The sequence below is a fragment of the Terrapene carolina genome, unplaced genomic scaffold, assembly GCF_002925995.2.
Source record: "Terrapene carolina triunguis isolate 2854851 unplaced genomic scaffold, T_m_triunguis-2.0 Scaffold193, whole genome shotgun sequence".
NCBI classification, from domain to species: domain Eukaryota; kingdom Metazoa; phylum Chordata; order Testudines; family Emydidae; genus Terrapene; species Terrapene triunguis.
The window spans coordinates 1-24,466 of NW_020664544.1; the positions used below are offsets into that span (position 1 = coordinate 1).

General features: G+C 43.0%; 1 protein-coding gene across 1 annotated transcript; it reads right to left on the reverse strand.

Moving 5' to 3' along the window:
• Positions 1-1,159: 1,159 nt before the first annotated feature.
• On the reverse strand, positions 1,160-16,972 carry LOC113407070 (G protein-activated inward rectifier potassium channel 1-like; the record flags this gene model as incomplete). Its single annotated transcript, XM_026654649.1, has 2 exons — positions 16,322-16,972; positions 1,160-1,168 (listed from the first exon to the last, which is right to left on the reverse strand). Coding segments are annotated over exons 1-2 (660 nt in total), but the record flags the coding sequence as incomplete, so codon positions are not given.
• Positions 16,973-24,466: the final 7,494 nt, after the last annotated feature.

Consider the following 24,466-nt stretch of genomic DNA (forward strand, 5'->3'; position numbering starts at 1 on the left):
CTGGCCACCGCTTCCTGCCACCCGCATTGGCCTGGAGCGGTGAACCGCGGCCAGTGGGAGCCGCGATCGGCCGAACCTGCAGACGCGGCAGGTAAACAAACCGGTCCGCCCCGCCAGAGTGCTTACCCTGGTGGGCCGCGTGCCAAAGGTTGACGATCCCTGTATTAGATATTCAATTCAATGATTCCATAGAGTTTAAAATCATCAAATTTTGGTGTAGACCCGTTTATAAGCTGACCCTCACTCTTTGATGCGTCACTTTTTTACCAAAAATATTCGGCTTATGAACAAGTATATATGGTAATGATTGTTTAACAGCATGATTAATCACAATAGAATACCATTTATTTAAATATTTTTGGATGTTTTCTAAATTTTCAAATATATTGATTTCAATTACAACACAATACAGTGCTCACTTTTTATTACAAATATTTGCACTGTAAAAAACAAAAGAAATTATATTTTTCATTTCACCTAGTACACGTACTGTAGTGCAAACTCTTTATCATGAAAGTTGAGCTTACAAATGTAGAATTATGTACAAAAAAACCTGCATTCAAAAATAAAACAATTTAAAACTTTAGAGCCTACCAGTCCACTCAGTCCTACTTCTTTTACAGCCAATCGCTCAGACAAACAAGTTTGTTTACATTTGCAGGAGATAATGCTTCCCGCTTCTTGTTTACAATGTCACCTGAAAGTGAGGACAGGTGTTCGCATGACTCTGCTGTAGCTGGCATCACAAGGTATTTACGTGCCAGATGCGCTAAAGATTCATATGTCCCTTCATGCTTCAACCACCATTCCTCAGGACATGTGTCCATGCTGATGACAGGTTCTGCTCGATAACGATCCAAAGCAGTGTGGACTGACACATTCACTTTCATCATCTGAGTCTGGAGCCACCAGCAGAAGGTTGGTTTTCTTTTTTGGTGGTTCAGGTTCTGTAATTTCGGCATCGGAGTGTTGCTCTTTTAAGACTTCTGAAAGCATGCTCCATACCTCGTCCCTTTCAGATTTTGGAAGGCACTTCAGATTCTTAAACCTTGGGTGAGTGCTGTAGCTATCTTTAGAAATCTCACATTGGTATCTTCTTTGTGTTTTGTCAAATCTGCAGTGAAAGTGTTCTTAAAACGAACATGTGCTGGGTCATCATCCAAGACTGCTGTAACATGAAATATATGGCAGAATATGGGTAAAACAGAGCAGAAGACATACAATTCTCCCCAAAGGAGTTCAGTCACAAATTTAATTAATACATTATTTTTTTAATGAGCTTCACCAGCATGGAAGCATGTCCTCTGGAATGGTGTCCAAAGCATGAACGGGCATACAAATGTTTAGCATATCTGGCACGTAAATACCTTGCAATGACGGTTATAAAAGTGCCATGCGAATGCCTTTTCTCACTTTCAGGTGACATTATAAATAAGAAGTGAGCAGCATTATCTCCCATACATGTACACAAACTCGTTTGTCTTAGCAATCGGCTGAACAAGAAGTAGGACCGTGTGGACTTGTAGACACTAAAGTTTTACATTGTTTTGTTTTTGAGTGAAGTTATGTAACAAAAATTCTACATTTGTAAGCTGCATTTTCATGATAAAGAGATCGCGCTACAGTACTTGTATAAGGTGAATTGAAAAATGCTATTTCTTTTATCATTTTTACAGTGCATATATTTAACAAAAAATAATATAAAGTGAGCACTGTACACTTTGTATTCTGTGTTGTAATTGTTGTAAATCAATCTATTTGAAAATGTAGAAAAACATCCAAAATATTTAATAAATTTCAATTGGTATTTCTATTTCTAAACAATTTCTATTGTTTAACAGTGCGATTAAAACTGCAATTAATCACGATTAATATTTTTAATCGCATGAGTTAACTGCAATTAATTGACAACCCTAGAAAAAAAATAACATCTTAAAATTCTGAGTTATCAACTAAACTTCATCCGAGTATTATGCCAGTTGAAACAATGACTTGAAAAATTAGCTAGATCATACAATTTAATGCAAATAAATAGATACTGTATTTAAAAGCTGAGAGATCATATTTTCACTTTTTTTATACACTAAACAGGTTTATAAAAAATAAGAATGGTCTCAAACCTCCATCCATCTCACCCAAGTCCCAAGTTTTCTCAAGGTTTGGAAAAAAGTTAATAAAATCTCACTTTAGGTTGTGGAATTTCTATCACTGGAGGTTTTTAAGAGCAGGTTAGATAAACATCTGTTAGAGAAGGTCTGGATAATACTTAGTCCTGCCTCAGTGCAGAGGGCTGGACTAGATAATATATCGATGCCCCTTCCAGTGCTACATTTCTATCATCTAAACTTTGCCTTTAATTAAAATTGTTTGTCTGCAACTCTACCCATAAGAATTAAGAACCACTACAGAGGTCATGAGACTGTAAATCAGCAGTAACGTGAGAGAGACAAGGCCAGATTTATAGATTATAAGGCCAGAAGGAACCATTCTGATCATCTACGTCTGACCTCCGGCATAACACAGGCTATAGGTCTTCCCGTAATTCTTGTTTGAATTAGAATATATATTCCTTAGAAAAACATCCACATCCAATCTTGATTTTAAAATTTCCAGTGATTGAGAATCCATAGAACCTTTGTAAATTGTTCCACTGTTTTATGACCCTCACTGTTAAAAATTTGCCTAATTTCTAGTCTGATTTAGTCTAGTGTCATCTTCCAGCCTTTGGATCTTATTATACCTTTGTCTGCTAGATTGAAGAGCCCTCTTATCTACATGGGGAACAGAAATTTAACTGAGCAAGTTAACCTCCTCTTTGTTAAGCTAAACAGACTGAGCTCCTTAATTCTCTCTCTGTTAGGCATGTTTTCAATTTTTTTTCTCTGAAGCACTCCCCAATTTATCAACATCCTTCCAGTGTAGACCAGAACTGGACTCAGTATTCTAGGAGAGGTCACAGAAGTGCCAAATATAGAGGAAATATAACCTCCCAACTCCTATTCAATTGTCTCCTATTAATACATCCAAGTATTGCATTACTGCTTTTGGCCACAGTCTCTCACAGGGAGCTCATTTTCAGTTGATTATCCAGCAGCTACTAAAGTTAGACATTTTTAAATTAGCAGTTCTGGATAACTTGCTATCAAGAGTCTTAAAAGAGCTGATTGAGCTTGCTGGACCATTAATGTTGATTTTCAGTAACTCTTGGTACACCAAAGAAGTTCCAGAAGACTGGAAGAAAGGTACTGTTGTACCAATATTTTAAAAGAGTGAATGGGCCAATCAAGCTAATTATAGTCCTATCAGACTGACACTGCTCACAAGCAAGATAATGAAGCAGCTGATACAGGACTCAAAAAAAAAATTAAAGGAGGGTAATATAATAAATGCCAATCAACGTGGATTTATGGAAAATAGATCCTGTCAAATTAACTTGATTTTTTTTATGAGATGACAAATTTAGTTGATAAAGGTACCAGTGTTGATGTAATATACTTAGACTTCTGTAAGGCATGTGACTTGGTACCACACATAATTTTGCTTAAAAAGCTAGAATAATATAAAATTATCATGGCACACATTAAATGGATTAAAAGCTGTCTAACTGATAGGTCTCAAAATGTAATAATAAATGAGGAATCACCATTGAGCAGGTGTGTTTCTAATGGGGTCCTGCAGGGATCAGTTTTTGGCCCTATGCTATTTAACATTTTTATCAATGATCAGGATGAAAACATAAAATCACTGAAAGTTTTCAGATGGCACAAATATTGGGGGAAATGATAAATAATTAAGAGGACAGGTCTCTGATACAGAGTGATCTGAACCACTTGGTAAGTGGAGTGCAGGCAAACTATGTGTTTTAATATGGCCAAATAAGAAGTCATACATCTAGGAACAAAGAATATAGGCCATACTTAGAAAATGAAGGACTCTTTCCTGGGAAGCAGTTACTTTTTAAAAGATTTGGAGGTCATGGTGCATCAGCTGAACATGAGTTCCCAGAGTGATGCTGTAGCAAAAAGAGCTATTGCAATCCTTGGATGTATTGCCAGGGGAATATCGAGTAGGAGTAGGGAGGTTACATTACTTCTATATTTGGCACTGGTGCAACTGCTATTGAAATACTGAATTCTGGTCTTCACAATTCAAAAAAAAGATGTTGATAAATTGGATAGAGTTCAGAGAAGAGCCATTAGAATGATTAAAGGATATAAAACCTGCTTTATAGTGATAGACTCGAAGATTTCAGTTTCTTTAGCTTAACAGAGAGAAGGGTAAGAGGTGACTTGATCATAGTCTACAAGTACCTACATGGGGAAGAAATATTTGATAATGGGCTCTTCAAGTTAAAACAAGTTAAAAATCACTTAGAAAAGTTAGATGCCTGCAAGTCACCAGGGCCTGATGAAATGCATCCTAGAATACTCAAGGAGCTAATAGAGGAGGTATCTGAGCCTCTAGCTATTATCTTTGGAAAATCATGGGAGACGGGAGAGATTCCAGAAGACTGGAAAAGGGCAAATATAGTGCCCATCTATAAAAAGGGAAATAAAAACAACCCAGGAAACTACAGACCAGTTAGTTTAACTTCTGTGCCAGGGAAGATAATGGAGCAAGTAATTAAGGAAATCATCTGCAAACACTTGGAAGGTGGTAAGGTGATAGGGAACAGCCAGCATGGATTTGTAAAGAACAAATCATGTCAAACCAATCCGATAGCTTTCTTCGATCGGATAACGAGTCTTGTGGATAAGGGAGAAGCTGTGGATGTGGTATACCTAGACTTTAGTAAGGCATTTGATACTGTCTCGCATGATATTCAACAGTGTGATGCTGTTGCAAAAAAAGCAAACATGATTCTGGGATGTATTAACAGGTGTGTTGTGAGCAAGACACGAGAAGTCATTCTTCCGCTCTACTCTGCTCTGGTTAGGCCTCAGCTGGAGTATTGTGTCCAGTTCTGGGCACCGCATTTCAAGAAAGATGTAGAGAAATTGGAAAAGGTCCAGAGAAGAGCAACAAGAATGATTAAAGGTCTTGAGAACATGACCTATGAAGGAAGGCTGAAAGAATTGGGTTTGTTTAGTTTGGAAAAGAGAAGACTGAGAGGGGACATGATAGCAGTTTTCAGGTATCTAAAAGGGTGTCATAAGGAGGAGGGAGAAAACTTGTTCACCTTAGCCTCTAAGGATAGAACAAGAAGCAATGGGCTTAAACTGCAGCAAGGAAGGTCTAGGTTGGACATTAGGAAAAAGTTCCTAACTGTCAGGGTGGTTAAACACTGGAATAAATTGCCTAGGGAGGTTGTAGAATCTCCATCTCTGGAGATATTTAAGAGTAGGTTAGATAAATGTCTATCAGGGATGGTCTAGACAGTATTTGGTCCTGCCATGCGGGCAGGGGACTGGACTCGATGACCTCTCGAGGTCCCTTTCAGTCCTAGAATCTATGAATCTATGAATCCAGCAGACAAAGGTATAACAAGATCCAGTGGTTTGAAGTTGAAGCTAGACAAATTCAAGACTAGAAATAAGGTGTAAATTTTTAACACTGAGGGTACTTAACCACTGGAACAACTTACTAGAGGTTCTGGTGGATTCTCCATCACCTGCAATTTTTAAATCAAAACTGGATTAAAAAAAGGGTCTAGTTGAAAGAGGAATTTTTGAGGGGGAAGTTCTATGGTCTGTGTTATACAGGAGATACAGTGATCACAATGGTCCCTTCTGGCCTTGGAATCTATAAAACTGACTTCAATATCTTGTAACAGGGCTTCTTCTCCGCCTCGGTGGGTCCCGCACTTCCTTCTAGTGGTGGGTCAGGATAGCATCTCATCTCTCAGAATTCCCCCCCGACTCTGTTTATAGTGGATGGGGAAATTCTGTCTCCAAGCGGCCCTCCCATTTCTGGGCCTGCTAGGCACTTACTGCTTCACTGGGGCTTCTGGCCTCCTCGGTGGACATCCAGTGAGAGAAAAAGGGGCGTGGGGGTCCCAGTCCTGCCCTCTACTCTGGGCCCCAATGCAGGGACCCTACAAGTAGCAGCCTCACGCTGCCAGTTCCCAGGAAAGCTGCTAGCTTCCCTGGGTTACTTCCTCACGCCCCTTGGCTTATTGTCCCCACTTTGCTTGGGCAGGATTCCTCCTGCCGGGGAGAGCCCCATGTCTCTGGTAGCCCTTCTGGGCGTGGCAGCACCACACCAAATGCACGGCTCAGTCTCTCCCCTTCTGGCAGGGTCCTTTTCTTCAGATCTTTGGACCTAGAAGGGTCTTTAGCTCCTGTTTAGGGTAGGGTTTCTCCTCAATCCCTATACCTGCGGGCTTCTCCCCTGGTCCTTGTCAGCTTCCACACCACTCAGCTCTCACAACACCTACCACCCACACTGACTGGCTGGAGGGTAAGGCTTTTAACCCATTCTGGCAGGTTCTTAATTGGTTCCAGGTGTCCTAATTAACCTGGAGTAGCCCCTGCTCAGTTACCAGGGGAAGAGGGACCTGCTTATCCTGAGGCTAATATACCTTTCTTCCTGCACTCTTCTGTAGCCGTCTGGCCTGACCCTGTCACAATCTGAAAAAGTGCAAGCTGAAACAAACTGACTTGGTTTTTGTAACCCTATTTTGTCTATGTTTGATGGGGTGTACCAGCCTTTGGGGTCCCCTACTGGACTCCTCCCCATGAAACAGTTCTCTGTGAGAAAAAGAGCAGCCATGTTGGGAACCAGTGAGATCTGGCTCTCCAGCAACCAGAAGGGCTGGAGACCAGCAACAGTCAATCAAGGCCCAGAAGGCCAAAATGAAAGGATCTGCCTGCTATCAGTGTCAGCAAGGCAGTTCCTGGCTGGAGCCAGAGGAGCAAGGAGGGACATTGCCAAGGTCACAGCCAGAGGAACCAGTGCAGATCCAGTGCCCATTACTGGCCACAATTGGGGGCAGGAGTTCAAGATTCAATTTCAGAGAGGGAATTTCGCCCAGAAGGGCGAGAAACTATTTTGGTTATAATTGGCCCTGAAGGACAAGGAATTGCTTCTATTTTGAGTCTGTTATACCCTAGAAGGCTTTTGAACTGTGACACCTGGCTGGAGGGCTGAACCACAGAAGACTCACAGAGGCTGACAGACAGCATGCAGGGGGCGCTGGGAGCTGCAGACAGCAGCAACACCATGCTAGCATGTAAAGTGGCGCGCATAGAGGTGACTGCAACCCATCACAGTACAGTTGTCTACAATCCACTCCAAAGCTGATTTTGGCATCTCTATTGCAACATTGTACTATTCGGCAATGTTGCTAGGCAGCTTCACATACCACAGAAGGGTAATCTGCCACCACTATATGATGGCATCTTTGTAATCTGAGTGCCCTGGGACAAACAGCACACATCCAATAAAATATCACACTTTAGATAGACATACCTTTTTAAAACAGCAAAGCTTTCAGAACTCCCTGTCCCTCACTGAAACTGTTTGTGGAAACATTGTGTTCATTGGCTAAATATGGGTCCCCTTAAAAGTATAAAAGTGTGATAAAGGATATCTCTTAGCATTGCTTAACTCTGATAGAATTAAAGCGCCGTCTAATCATGTGCAAGAGAAGTGAAGCAAGATCAGCTGTCAGCATGACTGGACAAAGCACAATTGCAAAAATTGCAAGAAACACAGGACCTTCTTGGTACCGTAGTCATTTTCTGGTATGATGAGAATGTAATATGGCACTGAGGATGTGGGTAAACTCACCATCCTGGAGTGTCCATAAGTTACTAGTGATATATTATACATATTATATATGTATCGCTCCACTAATGCAAAGTTGCCCAAAAGCTGACTTACTAGCCACAAGAGGGTCCCCCAGCACATGGGGGACCTCAGATGGTGTAGAGCCACTGCAGGGTCCACGTCAATCCTCCACCTACCCCACAACTGGAGCAGGGGGTATGGCTTGGGATGAGGGTGTGACCTAGGTACTTGTGTGCCCCAGCTGCCATCTGGAGCAAGGGATAGCTGGAAAACTTAAAGATTCCTAACGTATGTTTCGAGTAGCCTGAAGGTGACTCATGAAGTGCTCAGCCAAGATAATATGGAGGGGAACACAAAGGGCTGCTAAGCACTCTTTCTTCAGAGTTGCATCAAGCACACTTTAGCCACAGTTGAGGATCTGGGCCCTTATCAGCCTACTAGCATAGTCTGACAACAACATAATTCCAGAATTTTCTGCTTTTGGAGATTGCCAGACACAATGATGCACCCTTAGTTTGGAATTAATGCAGGTACCTACAATGCATACATTACCTAATAGCTGCTAAACCCTGACTTCACAATGGACAGCTACAAGACTTCTTTGGACTGTAAACTCTGCTCCAATTACATGTTTTACTTTCATATTACAGAATCATAGAAACATAGGGCTGGAAGGGACATCAAGAAGTCATCAAGTCCAACCCCCTGCTCTGATGCAGGACCAAGTAAATCTGGACCATCCCAGACAGGTGTTTATCCAACCTGTTTCTAAAAGCCTCCAATGATGGGGATTCCACAATCTCCCTTGGAAGCTGGTTCCAGAGCCTAATCACTCTTATAATTAGAAAGTTTTTCATAATGTCTAACCTAAAAATTGCTTGCTGCAGATTAAGCCCATTACTTCTTGTCCTACCTTCAGTGGACATGGAGAACAATTGATCACCATCCTCTTTAGAACAGCCCTTACCATATTTGAAGACTGTTAGGTTCCCCCTGTCTTCTTTTCCCAAGACTAAACATGCTCCCTTTTTTAAAACCTTTCCTCATAGGTCAAGTTTACTAAAACTTTTATCATTTTGTTGCTCTTCTTTCGATTCTTTCTAATTTGTCCACATCTTTCCTAACGTGTGCCCCCCAGAACTGGATACAGTACTGTCCTCCAGCTGAGGCCTCACGAGTGCCAAGTACAGCAAGACAGTTAGCTCCCATGTCTTACATATGACACTCCAGTTAATACACCTGTGACGCTGCACTCCATAATGCTTTATAGAAATATGCTTATGAGTGTAAATATGACATAACTGGAATATGTTTTATGCTAGATATGCTATATAACATATCTTTGCAAAGGTTGTGATCTACTGAATATATTCATCCTATTTGTATGCATGTATCATTTTTATATTTGACGTTATGAGCGTTGGCTCTATGCTTGTATTTAAAGTGTTTGCTGTAAGAAACGCATAAGAAAGGGTGAAGGGATTATTCAAGTAGTTGGGAGTACTAAACTAACAATGGACTTTGGGAGATGCCAGTCCACATCTGAGCTTTCCTGGGAATGTTCACACTAACATGTAAACAATGGCATCGGCTGCAAAAAGCTGACTCATTCATGGACATGTGACTGCCCAGGTGGCTACAAACTCCATCTTGTTGCTGTGATTTTGCACAGAAGAACAAAGGGGTTTCTGCCCACAAGAGAGAGAATATAAAAGGCCCTGGAAGCCTCTCCATTTTGTCTTCAGCTGGCTCAAGAGATGGCCTCTCCACCCCCAAGAGATGCCTGAAAGAAACTGGAATAAAGGACAGTAACTACAGGGGTGTGAGTGATTGCTGGACCCAGACTAGGAAGGAGTCCAGTCTGTGAAAGAAACTTACTGGAACTTCTCTGGCCGTGAGATTTCATCTGTAATCAGTTTCTTAATGTATTAGGCTTAGGCTTGCGTGTTTTGTTTTATTTTGCTTGGTAACTTACTTTGTTCTATCTGTTTTTACTTGGAACCACTTAAATCATACTTTTTATACTTAATAAAATCACTTTTTGCTTATTAATTAACCCAGAGTAAGTAATTAATACCTGGGGGAGTAAACAGCTGTGCATATCTCTCTATCAGTATTATAGAGGGCGGACAATTTATGAGTTTACCCTGTATAAGCTTTATACAGAGTAAAACAGATGTATTCGGGGTTTAGGCTCCCAGAAAGACTGAATACTGGGTGCTGGGAAAGTCCCTGTTAACTGAGGAAACCCCTGAGCTAAGTGAATCTTAATTTCTGTGAACTGCAGGGGGGCATGGCCCAACCTCTTGGTCTGTGCTGGAGCAGACTGGTGTATCTAGCTCAGCAAAACGGGAGTGGAGGGAAGCCTTGTCTGGCAGTGGGGGAGGTGCGGGGGCGGGGAGGGCTCTCAGTGGTATCCCAGCACATCTAGTGACAGTCTTGAGGGAGTTTCTGTGATCCAACCCGTCACAAACACCCCAGAATTATTAGTTTTTTTTCACAATTGCATCCCATTGTTAATTCATATTCAGTTTGTGATCCACTATAAACCCCCAGATTCTTTTCAAAAGTACTACTACCTCGTCAGTTATTCGCCATTTTGTAATTGTGCATTTGATTTTTTCCCTTCCTAAATGAAGTACTTTGCACTTATGTTTATTGAATTTCATCTTGTTGAATTCAGATCAATTCTTCAATTTGTCAAGGTAGTTTTGAATTCTAATCCTGTCCTCCAAAGTGCTTTCAACCCCTCCCAGCTTGGTGTCATCTACATATTCTATAAGCATACTCTCCACTCCATTATTCAAGTCATTAATGAAAATATTGAATAATACTGGACCTAGGACTGACCCCTGTGGCACCCCTCTTGATACAACCTTCCAGTTTGGCAATGAACCACTTATAGCTGTTCTTTAAGTATGGTCTTTCAAACAGTTGTGCACCCACCATATAGTAATTTCATCTAGATCACATTTCCTCTGTTTGATTATGAGTTTGTCTTGTGGGACTATGTCAAAAAGCTTACTAAAATCATGATATATATATCACCCACTGCTCCCCCTATCCACTAGGCCAGTAAAACAGTCAAAGAAGGAAATTAGGCTGGTTTGGCATGATTTGTTATTCACAAATTCATGCTGACTATTCCTTAGAACCTTATTATCCTCGAGGTGCTTACAAACTGATTGTTTAGTAATTTGTTCCAATATCTTTCCAGGTCCAGGTATCAAAGTTAGGCTGATTGGTCTATAATTCCCTGGGTACTCTTTGTTCCCCTTTTTAAAAACAGGTACTATGTTTGCCCTTCTCTAGTCCCTTGGGACCTCACCCATCCTTCAGTAGTTCTCAAAGATAATTGCTAACAGTTCTGAGATTGCTTCAGCTAATTCCCTAAATACACTAGGATTAATTTAATCAGGCCCTGACAACTTGAATACATCTAATTTATCTAAATATTCTTTAACTTGTTCTTTCCCTATTTTGGCTTGCATTCCTTTCCCCTTGTTGTTAATATTAATTATGTTGAGTATCTGGTTACCACCAACCTTTTTAGTAAAGACTGAAGCAAAATAGGCATTAAACACCTCAGCCTTCTTAACGTCATCAGTTATTAGCTCTCCTTCCCCACTAAGTGGAGGACCTACACTTTCTTTTGTCTTTCTCTTGCTCCTAATATATGCAAAGATCCCCTTCTTATTACCTTTTATGTCCCTTGTTAGGTGCAACTCATTTTGTGCCTTAGCCTCTCTGATTTTGTCCCTACACACTTGTGCTATTCTTTTGTACTCCTCCTCAGCAATTTGTCCATATCTCCACTTTTTGTAGGATTCTTTTTTGATTATCAGGTCACTAAAGAGCTCCTAATGGAGCCATATTGGCCTCTTAACATTCTTCCTATCTTTCCTTCCCATCAGGATAGTTTGGAGTTGTGCCTTTAATATTGTCTCCAAAAGAAACTGCCAGCTCTCTTGAATACCCTTTCCCCTTATATTGTCTTCCCATGGGAAGACCTACCTACCATTTCTCTGAAATTGTTAAAGTCTGATTTTTTTTTAATCGTCCTTATTCTGCTGCTCTCACTCCTTCCTTTCCTTAGAATCATTAAATCGATCATTGCCCCCTCTGCTCTACTCTCCACCTTCTCCTCTCTGTTATCCTCATCCCATCCCTTCTCTTCTCTCCCTTCTTCTTTTAATCCCATTTCCTACCTCTTCCCCTGAAAAAAAAATCCTCTGAATAAATAAGCAATGCTAGCCTTCATCCTGGCCATTTACAGGTAGGTTGTATCCCTTCCCAAATAACCATTGTCTGTTTTTTTTACTTTTTAGACTATGAACTCTTTGGTGCAGGGATACTGTTCTTACTCTGTACAGCACCCAGCACAATGGGATCCCATCCTGATAAATAAAACTGTCTGCAATGCAGACTGTTTCCATAATACAATTCCTCATTTTAAATATACAGATTATTTAATCAAAATATAATTCTGTTTATGTCAACAGGAATCATGGGAATCCCTTTTTCTGTAAAAGGAATTGCAGAGGGATGGTGTAAGCAAGGAAACTTTCTCATACTTAGGCTTGGAAGGATTAGATTTTTATCAATAAATGTCCTTAAATGTCATTTCAGTGAATGCACAAATTGATGAAAAAATATTTCCATAAATTATCATAGAAATTTACAGATAAGCAAAGCAAGAAAAATGCTGCTTGAGAATTTATTAGAGTCCCACCTTAATGTGTATACAACATGTTGTAATGAATGTTGTATAAAGCACACGTTTGCACTCTGCTAAAACAGCCAGCTTATAAAGCTTTACCTTTTTGAATCTCAATGTCTGTCATTAAATAATTGTCTGAGCTACTTCTAACTTCCTACAACTGTGAAAATTTAGATGCTAATAGAAAAAAAGCTTGAAATGAACAATAATATCAATAAAAATGGTAAAAAGACAAAACTTAAATTCTACCAAGTCTACACATACTTCATTAGCAATCCTTAGAAGTCAGGAGATTTCTAGCTGGGGAAAAGCCCCTGCTACTGTAGCTTGGGCTGTAAAACAATTGGATATAAAGTTCCAAAGAAAGTTTCCTAAACACTGTTTCCAAACAGCTATATTCAGACCTTTGACTGAATTTGCAGAATAATTCATTTATCTGGATTTAAGTGCAGAGTGCTTTGCAATGGCACAAACATAGAAATCTACCTTTTTTGTTGATATATAAATTGCTGGTCTGAGTGCCAAACTAGAAGATTTGTCCAAAGATGAGTTTGATTCAAAGATTTCTTGAGGGTGAAAGATCAGGAGACTGCTGAATCTAATGTTACCATAGACTAGGGTCTAGTTAATACAGTAACTCCTCACTTAAAGTCGTCCTGGTTAACGTTGTTATGTTGGTGATCAATTAGGGAGCATGCCCGTTTAAAGTTGTGCAATGCTCCCTTCTAACGTCATTTGGCAGCCGCCTGCTTTGTCCACTGCTTGCAGGAAGAGCAGCCCGTTGCAGCTAGCTGGTGGGGGCTTGTAACCAGGGTGGACCGGCAGCCCTCCTATCAGCTCCCCCTAAGTTCCCTGTGCTGCAGCCACCCAGCAGGCTATCAATCGGCAGTTCAGCTGTCCCTCCCTCCCCTCCTCTGTGCTGCTCCTGCCCTCTGCCTTGGAGCTGCTCCCAGAGACTCTTGCTTATTGTGCAGGGAGGGGAAGGGGGGGGCTAATGTCAGGGTGTCCCCCCTGCTCCTGCACCCCACTTACCCCTTCTCCATATAGAGCAGGGAGGGGACACGGATGGAGAGAGACAGAGAGAGCTTGGGGCAGCAGCTGCTGTCTCAACTTCCTGATGCACTTAAAAAGACAATGCACTTAAGAGTGGGTCAGCTTACTTAAAGGGGCAGTGTGCATCTCTCTCTCTCTCTCCCCCACACACAAGGTGTGGGTCTGTCTCTGTCTGCTATGCTGTCTCCCCTCCCTCCTGTTCGTGCTGCCTTGATGAGAGGCTACATTAACAACAATGTGTTAACCCTTGAGGGCTCAGCCGAATGCTAGTTCATCATTTAGCAGCAAGGCATTCCCTGGGAAATATCCCTCCCTCTTCCACCCTCTAACTTCACCACCTCAACCAAGCTTCACAATCATCATAGCTGTGAAAAAGTATTAAATTGTTTAAAACGTATACTGTGTGTATATCTATATAATATATAGTTTTTTGTCTGGTGAAAAAAATTTCCCTGGAACCTAACCCCTCCTATTTACATTAATTCTTATGGGGAAATTGGATTCGCTTAACATAGTTTCGCTTAAAGTCGCATTTTTCAGAAACATAACTACAATGTTAAGTGAGGAGTTACTGTATAATACTCCCCCTTGGTTACTAACTACTACCCCATCCAACAATTCCACATTTTGATAATCAAAATGCCTGCAGCAATTTTCCTTCTTTTATTTGGCCAAACTAGTTAGAGAATTCCCTCAAATAATAGAAATGCTGGATGGAACAGTAAGTTTTTTGTCTTTTATTTCCTGTCAAATTAATGGTATAAAACATGCTTACTGTAGCTGGTATTCATAGAAGAGTACTGGTTCATCTTTTAGTTGGAATCAAGAGATTTCCCTCCTCAATAATGCTTAGTTTTACACTTGTTTACTGATAAAACCATCCTAAAGGAATCTATTTGTGAATTTCAGCATAACTTTAAAAATGGAAAATCCCATCCAACTCATCTGCAGAAATTGTTCTTCTCTGCTCTTCAGAGATGGACTCTTTCTTTAGTGTTTTATCCTTCCATGTTATTCGTGTGTTTTAAGAAAACACTCATGAGAAAACAGAACAAAGCTTGCCAATGTGCAAATCTCTAACAGTGATAGGAAAATCCTTACAGGATGGGTCAAAAAACAGGCTAACGCTCCTAAAGAAACTTGCATTCAAGTGTAAAGCAGAGAAGCTTTGGGGTTTATTCTCTGTAATGGTTCATATTACTTCTAGGATTAATACTATAAATATCAGTTTTTAATCATTTTTATATTTCCAAACACCTGCAAGTAACAAATACACCTCTACCCCGATATAACGCTGTCCTCAGGAGCCAAAAAATCTTACCGGGTTATAGGTGAAACCGTGTTATATCGAACTTGCTTTGATCCGCTGGAGTGCGCAGCCCCGCCCCCCCCCAGAGCACTGCTTTACCGCATTATATCCGAATTCGTGTTATATCGGGTCATGTTATATCGGGGTAGAGGTGTAGTACATTTCTGTGACATTTGTGGGGATCACGCAGTAAGGGGTTCTGTTAGCACCTGCCTTGAAGCTTTGGATGCCTTAATGCTATACTGTTATGGCTTAGAGTTCTGACACCAGTAGCCAGCCTACAAGTACAAAGATCTCAACTCTGGCTTCCACCCACCCTTTTACTTCTTGCAGGGTGACCTCACTAGCCGTTCTGATCCCGAGTCCCCCCAAATCAGTTTCCCCAAGTTAAGAGAAGGGAGTTACCTCACAAGTGGAGAACCAGTGTTGACAGGGCCAATTCGATCAGGGTGGATGTAGTCCACTGCCAATAATTGATGAGGAGGTGTCAATTCCAGGAGAGGCAAAGCTGCTTTTGTAGTGACATCCACCCTGATTGAATTGGCCCTGTCAACACTGGTTCTCCACTGGTAAGGTAACTCCCTTCTCTTCATGTGTCAGTATATAATGCCTGCATCTGTAATTTTCACTTCATGCATGTGAAGAAGTGGTTTTTTTACCCACGAAAGCTTATGCCCAAATAAATCTGTTAGTCTTTAAGGTGCCACTGGACTCCTTGTTGTTTCCTTACTAAACTACTTTATTTCTCAGTTTCACAACAATAACTGAAAACAGGAGTGCTCCCTGGAAGGTTTTATAAAGTTGCATTGGTTTGTGTTTCTGATTTTAAAAAACCAAAACAACCACCTCTGAAAGCACCAGGCTGCAAATGTCCCCTCTCCCAATTTCTTGGACCAAAATAAGGTTTTCATCCTTCCCTCAGACTTCCATTTTCACCTCCTCCCATATTCAACTCTCTCACGCCTCATTTTCGGAGCACCCAGAAAAAGATTCCCGCTTAGCTGCTTCGGAGTATTCTACAGGTGCCACATCCTTCTCCCTGGCCCGCCAAACAAACAAGCATTCAGGCTCAGAGTCGAGTGAACAGAACCGAGTTTCCAGCTGCATAAATCAGTAGCGTCCCTCGCTGAGTGTCAGCGCCCTCGTGAAAATTCGGCACTACCCCAAAGGGGCAAAGAACGCCAGGGGGACGGTCGCCCCCTGGGTTTTGCCTCACTGTAAAGCTGGGTGTCATTGGGGGGGGGGGGTTAAAGGGTTAATCCCCTTAGAAAGCGGCTGCCCAGCCTCATCCATTGTTCAAACCTCTGGGGCAAAGCTCGACGGACAGAGCAGGGCTGTGGCACGGCTTTGAAAAAGTCACTGCTGCCTCTGACTGCCCCCGGAGAAGCCGCCTGGGCTGTTGTGATTTGACCCTCTGGGGGCTCTTTTCCAGTCCGGTCCCCATCCAGGCTAACCCAGCGCCAAAGCCAGCCCCGTTCCCCGGCCCGTTCGCCCCCCTCCGGGCTCACCTTGATGAGCTTGCAGCGGATCTGAGCAGAGACCATGTGGCTGTTGCGCAGGTTGCCCACCCGGAACATGAGGCACAGCCTGCCGTCCCGCTGGGAAATGACGGCGGCCCGGCTGAACACGAGGGTCTCGGCTCGCTTCTTGGGCTGGGACATCTTGATGAACATGCAGCCGATGAGGAAGGCGTCCACGATGGAGCCGAGCAGGGACTGGAAGAGGAAGAGCACGATGCCCTCGGGGCAGCGCTCGGTGATGTAGCGGTGCCCGTAGCCGATGGTGGCCTCGGTCTCGATGAAGAAGAGGAAGGCGGAGGGGAAGTTGTACACGTTGGCCACGCAGGGCTGGTAGCTCTGGTCGTGTGCGCGGTGCAGGTCGCCCCGCAGGTAGGCGATGCCCCACCACATGGAGGCCATGACCAGCCAGGCCACCGTGTAGGTCAGCAGGAAGATGAGCAGGTTCCAGCGCCACTTGAGGTCCACCAGCGTGGTGAAGAGGTCGGAGAGGTAGCGGCTGCTCTCGCCGCCCAGGTTCCCGTGCTGCACGTTGCAGCGCCCGTTCTTGTCCACAAAGCGCTGCCGCTTCCTGCGGGCGCTGCCCCGGCCCGAGCCCACCGCCTGGTACTCGTCCCAGAGGTGTCTGCGCACGGCCGACATGCCGGGCCGAGGGCGGGAGAGCCGGGGCCGGGAGACCCGGGGCCGAGCCGGCCGAGAGCTCCCTGGCTAGATAGGCCCTTTGCCTGGGGCGCCCCGCGCAGGGCTGCCGGCCGGCAGCAGCGGAGTCCGGGAGCGCAAGGATCTCTCCCCGACGGGGCTCCGGCTTCCCTTTGTCTGGTACGCCTCGGAGCCGGGCTCCGCTCCGGGAGCGCTGCCTCCCGTCGGCGCTTCAGCCCAGGAGTGGAGCAGAGAGAGGCTCAGCCCCTGCTCCTGGGGCTCGGCAGGCTGTGGAGCCCGCAGGGAAGTGGCTGAGATGTGAACCTTGGGGGGCGGGGGCGGGCTGTCGCCCCCCCCCCCCAAGCCTCTGCACCTATCAGCGAGCGCAGCTCCTGCTGTCCGGTCCCCTGGGGAGGAGGCAAGTCCAGATTCATGAAGCCACGGACCAGGGAAGAGAGCGCCAGCAGCAGAAAATCCGGAGTAGGGTTGAGCCGGGGCTTCCCCCACGCTGGTTATCACAGGGAGACGCGGGGGCAGTAACGTGGGGTAGGGGCAGAGAAGAATTTCTGACCCCCCATTGGGTGGGTTGATTCTCGGGGATTTATTCTGTGGGGTGTGAATCCATTCTGGTTGGGATGGAGGAATAGGCACTGCCGGAGACGAAAAGTACAATCCAATCTGGCGGCGAAACCCCCACCAAGGGGCGATGTTTTTGCAATCACATATTGTACAAAACACGGCAAACATCAGACTAAGCGCCAGGGACACAGTGTAGCCTTTCCTGTTGTTATTGGAGTCAGGGCGCTAACTCGCGACACTGGCATCCAAATCTGCCTTTAGGTTTCAAAGCGGCTACAGTCCAAGTCTAGCTCTGAACATCTTTAACCAAAATGAATTATTGCCTACATCATCTCAAATCGGTGTAACAACCCGCTAGCAGAGTGCAGTGAGTCATCCAGTGAAAACTAGTCCTGCCATCAGCACACGGGACTTTACAGGGAACAAAATAAGATGGCTGGGCTCTTACACAATAAAGGAATTTGAACAAGCGAACCCTCTCAGCCAACATTTTAAATTTTTACAAGTAAGGCAAAGTTCAACACATCAGGCGTTAGCGGCTCCTGCTTATGGCTCAAGTGGAAAAGTGACTGTTCAGGAGGTAAGACTGAAGTGTGCAGAAAAGAACTCTCAAGCAGCTTCAAATGATTTCAAAACACCTTCACTACCTTCAATCAAGGCTGAAAAGATCTGAGATCAGAAACAACTGGGCCTAAATCAATTACAAGCTATCACAGTGTAGGATGATTAGCTATTTTCTATCTCACTTTTTATTAATATAGATACTGTTTGTCAGAAATATATTACCAAGAGCCCGATTCAAATACTAAGATTAGTGACACTTGATTGGATGAATAATTTCAATATCTAATTTTCAGCGAATGTTTTCTAAATCAGTTACTGACAAATTATTTTAATTATAATTAATAGCTGCTTTTTGTTGAATATTCAGAATGGGAAATAAAGTGGCTATTTTAATCTGCTTGGAGTTAAATATCAGTATTTTCACCCCATCCTGATGGGGATCCAAGTATTTTTCTGTTACTTCTACTTCTGACATAGGCACAACAGAGATTCCTTTCAATCCAAATTAAGCTATTAGTTTTTGGAGTAAATATGAGCGGCAAATATTAGCTGAATAATCGATTTTAATTCTGAGTAACAACATTCCCCCATCAACTGGAATAACCTGCTTCATACAAATATTTTCCTTCTCCAGGGATCTCTGTGAGCTTGGGAAAAGAATGGCTTTTCCTTGAGGATAGAAGTTAGACATTCTGAATACAGCAATAGCACCTTTAATAGCTTTATTATCGGAGATGTTGACAAAACTTTCTCCTTTATCTCTCGAATTATTGCTTTTCTAGCAGTATTTATTTAACAGAAAACATTTTTCTGTCTCTTCAGGCAAATGTATCACCCCTCCAAACAGAGTCTGAATACTAGAACAGGGAGGCTGTAACAGAAGCAAGAACTTCCCCCTTTCTGATCTTACTGTATGGAAAATTATAAATTTTCGTGGCTTTATCTGTGATTTGAATATATAACAACACACTGAATATAAAATGTATTTGTCCATCCTTGGAAGACACAGAAGTTTAGATCTAGTATAGGCAGCCTTTTACCCAGGACTCTGACTATATATACTTCAAGTCAAACAGATGGTGACCAAAAATCATTAACAGCTAACAGGAACTCAGCAGCTTTTGTCAAATGACATTTCTAGCAGAGGGAAAGTGTTTATATTCTTTCACCAGCTCCCCCTCCCTTCTCCAACGAATATTTCATTTATACACTGCGGAACGGTTCCAACAGGAAGGAATGAGAGAAACCCATCCTAGAATACATTATAGCGGTCATTCTCACGGACTATAGGAGACCTGGGTCCAAATCACTGCTCCACATCAAGCAGAGAGAGAATTTGAACCTGGGTCTCCCACATGCCAGGTGATGCTCTAACGCTGGGTTACTGAGTTTAAGGGGGGGCAGCAGCATTATCACCACGTGTCTTTTCACCAGAGTGGGGACTGGGGAACACCTCGTTTGTGAATCCTGCTGAGGTGGGGGCAGGTGTCCGGCACGGCGCACGTTCTCTCCATGCCCTGCAGGTGTCAGTATCAAGGGATGTTAATCTGGTACTGTTTTAGCAGAACTTCACATTAACAGAATAGTATGCACAAGCCTCTTATTACTACAGCTACTAGCATTATTGTAACACGTGCCAATGGTGCCAGACGCCTATCATTAGAAATACATCCGGTTTCCACAAAGGGAACAGCTCTGTCCTGTTCTCCCTAGTAACAGCAGTTCTCTGAGCTGCATCTAATCGAGGGGAGTCCCATTGCCTAGAGACATTTCTCGTCTGCAAGGGGAAAACGTGCAACAAACTATCTAACAGGCACAGAACACATTTCTTAATTACTGTTCTGTTGCGAGTCAATCAATCTATTTCTGAAGTCTTAAAGGGGATCGATGTAACCAGGAAGTCCCGTTGGGGGCTTTTATTTGAGGAGTGGGAAAGGCATCCCTAACCTTATCAGTAAGAACAAAGTTATTTTAGTTCTACCCTAGTTAACAGCAAATGCAAACCCAACACATTTAAACATTATTTACCTAGAACAGTGTTGACAAATGCAGTAGTCTTGGAGGTATGTTTCAAACTATTTAAGAATTTTGACATATTTACTAAACGATTTTACTAACATATAAGCATGAGGGTGGGTTCTTTGACAGAGGATGGGTTCGTAAGGAATGAAAGGGATGATAAAACTTAGAGATAGCGAACACACTACCATAGACTTGTTTGATTTTTGGTTACTAATTGCTACACAACCAAGAGAGCAACAGAGGGTCCTGTGGCACCTTTAAGACTAACAGAAGTATTGGGAGCATAAGCTTTCGTGGGTAAGAACCAGACTTGCATCTGAAGAAGTGAGGTTCTTACCCACGAAAGCTTATGCTCCCAATACTTCTGTTAGTCTTAAAGGTGCCACAGGACCCTCTGTTGCTTTTTACAGACTCAGACTAACACGGCTACCCCTCTGATACTTGACAACCAAGAGAGTGTCAGGCACTCAATTTAAAGACTTTATTCAGTGGTCTCCAACCTATGCAATGATGGGATAACTTGTGACTGTAGAAAATCGGTATTCGGTTGGGAACTGGAATTGGCCTCCCATAGCTGCACCTTGTGATTTTTAAACCTAAAGTGTTTAAATCAGCCCCAGCACGTGCTCCCGTCTCCTGCAGTAGCTTTGGGAGCTCTCGGCTGCTGCTGTCAGTTCTTTCCAGGCGCTCGGTAGCGCCCTACTGGCCACCGGGGGCATTGCAAGGCAGGGAGGCGAGTAGCTCTAGTCTAGTTAAACCATTGCCTGGTTCCTTGCTGAGCTGATGGATAGGTGCTTGACTGGCTCTCCCTGAACCTAGAGGACCTCCTAGCAAAAGACTCCTCATTCTCTTCACACAGCCCTTCAGGGTAACCCAGCAGAGGATAACTGGAGAACTAACCTATCAGAGGGGTAGCCGTGTTAGTCTGAATCTGTAAAAAGCATCTGAAGAAGTGAGGTTCTTACCCACGAAAGCTTATGCTCCCAATACTTCTGTTAGTCTTAAAGGTGCCACAGGACCCTCTGTTGCCTTTTGGAGAACTAACCACCATTTACAGCTCCCCTGTTCTCTGGCCCAGTCCAACTTAGAGCTGCCTCCAGACTGCTCTGACATGAGCCAGCTAGCTACCATTCCCTTCGTAGCATACACTAGTCAAGGAGAACTGGAAGCATTACACTCTAGCTGTTTTATTTATGCCCCCCTCCAATAGGCCCCCTGTATCAGAAGCCCTAGAGATGTAGGGGTCAGCTATGGTGGTTGTATATCCACCAAGGACTCCTCAGCACATTTCCAGAAGAGTCTTTGTATCTTGTAAGAGGAACAAAAAGGGCGCGCGCACACACACACACACACACACACACAATATAAAATCTACCTTTGCTGATTACAGTGCTTTGTTAGTGGCCAAGTTATGGGCAGTCTGGCCTAATGGTTGGTGCAAGAATTTAGCCTGCTAGTTAGAACTGGTTCAGGAGCACAACTAAAAGTTATAGTCAGGAGTCAGGGCATACCTTCACTACCCGCCGGATAGCAATCACCATCTAGTGAAGATACGATAAAAATCGATCCCTGATCGCTCTGCCGTTGACTCCGGAAATCCACCGCGGCAAGAGGCGGAAGCAGAGTCGACGGTGGCACAGCAGCGGTTGACTCGCCGCCGTCCTCACAGCCAGGTAAGTCAACTTAAAATACGCAACTTCAGCTACGCTATTCACATAGCTGAAGTTGCGTATCTTAGGTCGACCCCATAGCGTAGACCTAGCCTTAGAGACCAAAGCCTAATCTGAAGGGTTAACCTGACTCACAGGAGGCATAGCCGGGGATCCAAGCCAGGAGACAGAAACAAAAGCCTAAGCCAAAGGGTTACCTGCAGTCACAGTCAGAAGGTAGAGCCACAATCTGAGCTAGACATCAGGAAGGCACTGGGGGCTAGAGACAGTAGCCTAGGGAAAAGACCAAACACAGCTGCAGTTTTGAATACATTAAGTAGTCACTAGACCAGGAGTAGGCAACCTACAGCACACGTGCCAAAGGCAGCACGCAAGTTGATTTTCAGTGGCACTCACACTGTCTGGGTCCTGGCCACTGGTCAGGGGGATTCTGCATTTTAATTTAATTTTAAATGAAGCTTCTTAAACATTTAAAAAAACATTTACTTTCTATAATATATAACTAAACAATTGTTGTATGTACTTACAGAAAGAGACCTTCTAAAAACATTAAAATGTATTACTGGCATACAAAACCTTAAATTGGAGTGACTAACTGCAGCCTTGGCACACCACTTCTGAAAGGTTGCCAACCCCTGCACTAGACTGTAGCTGCTACTGAGTTTAAGTATCAGTCTGCAGACTCCTGCAGCCAATCAGATGGTGCAATAAATCAGATTGCTTCTATCAGGGCCAGCTGCATTTATTGGGTTGTCAGGAGGCTGGCTTTACTGCAGGCTAGCCCCTGATACTCTTTAACCTTTTCAGGCTGTAAGATTGGCCACCACTGCTTTAAATCACATTAGTCTTTATAACAGAACCAACCAAATTGAAGATGTGGCACAAGGCCTTTGACTGGTTTAGTTTTATAGGTAGGTTTCCTCCCAGAAACTGAAATTCTTAATTTCCCTCCCCATTTGGGGGACTATGGAGGACTGGAGCACTCTCCAGAAAGCTACCATTTCTTTTTGGTAAAAGGAAAACCCACTATTTACTCTCAGATGAAGAAGGATATTTATGGAAGACTAAATGGCTTATAAAAGGGAAACCAGCTCAGCTCATATGGTGGAGATTCCCTATTTATGTACAGAAATAGACTGTTATTCTGAGTGAGGGGCTCACAGAAACAATGTCAGACTTATTTATTTTAATAAAACCAGAACTAATTAATGGAATGATCTTTTGTCCCTTCAAATTCTTTAAGTTGTTGGGCTATTTTATTGTGAAAGTGTGCTGACCACATAAAACATTCTAAGTCTGTGAATCTTGTTGACTCATGGCTTATTTTACATCTACCCAGACATGAACAATATACATTAACAAGAGCCACTTTAGAATGATGCCAGATATTATCCAAAGATGAATGACTGATAGCTATAGAAAATTATGAAGTCTTTAAAACAAATATACAAAAACAAGGGTAGAAAAAGTGCAAGCCACCCAGTGTTGCAAGAAATTCAAATTGGATAATTGTTCCCAAGTCTCTTTAAAAACTATTAAATCAGGGCCAAAATCTTGCTTGCTTTTCTCTCACCAGTAGTCCCATTAACTTTATTGGGTCACTTTGTGTGGATAAGGCAAGCAGGATTTTGCCCATGGTATTTTTAAATGGTTTCAATAGTAAAACTATGTAAAGAGGAAAACAAGTATAATGGCAGAGTCCTTCACACATAGAACACTGCCATAAATATACAGGTATCTTGAATATTTCAAAGGAGCAAATAGCTAGCCTTTCTGTATTATCTCAACAGAAAATCATTCCCCTGAACTCAGACTAAATTTTGGAAGGAGTGAGACTAGATTTTGCAGCTGGGGATGAAAGGAACAAACATGGCTTTGTCACATTTCCACCTCCAGGATTCTGGGCTGGCTTATGAGTTGATGCAGTTCCCAATTTAAATAAGAACAGCCCCGGAGGCTTCTCTAACATGGTGACTCTCCAAACCCAGAGGAGCAGGCAGCCAGTGTGAGTTTCCCACCTTTCCAGGGGCAGTAGGGCTCAGACTTCTGGCTTCAGCCCTGGGGTGGTGGGTGGCAGGCTCCGGCCATGGGGCTTTGGGCTCTGACCCTGGGCTCACCCCCTCCCACACCCATTGCCTTGGTCCCCACTGCCTCCCTATCCACCTCTCCATCCATGCCTTAATTTGTCCCCCGCTTGCTGGGGCTGAGTAAGTCTGCTGTGAAAAGAGATATTTGTATGTTTGTTAATATGACTTTTTACTGCCTCCCAACTAGCTAGTAAGTCTGCTGTGAAAAGTGATATTAACAAACATACAGATATCAGTTTTCACAGCAGCAGACTTGCTAGCTAGTAAGTTTTTTAAAAAAGCAACCAAAAAGCAAAAGAAACAAAAAAGACAAGAACATGCAACACACTTTATTTTGTTTCTATTCTGTTTAGGTCCAGTAAAGAATAGAGACAACTGTACATTATTTTTATTATTGAGTCTGCAATAAAAAAAAAGCCCTACATAAATTACAATGATTTGGACATGTAAATGTGCATATATATTTATTTTTCCTAAAGTAAATTAAGTATTTTAGGAAAAATTGTCAGAGAGTTGACCAGCAAGACTCTAAGGCCACTAAAAAATTTCTTGTGAGAACCCCTGCTTTAGGAGAT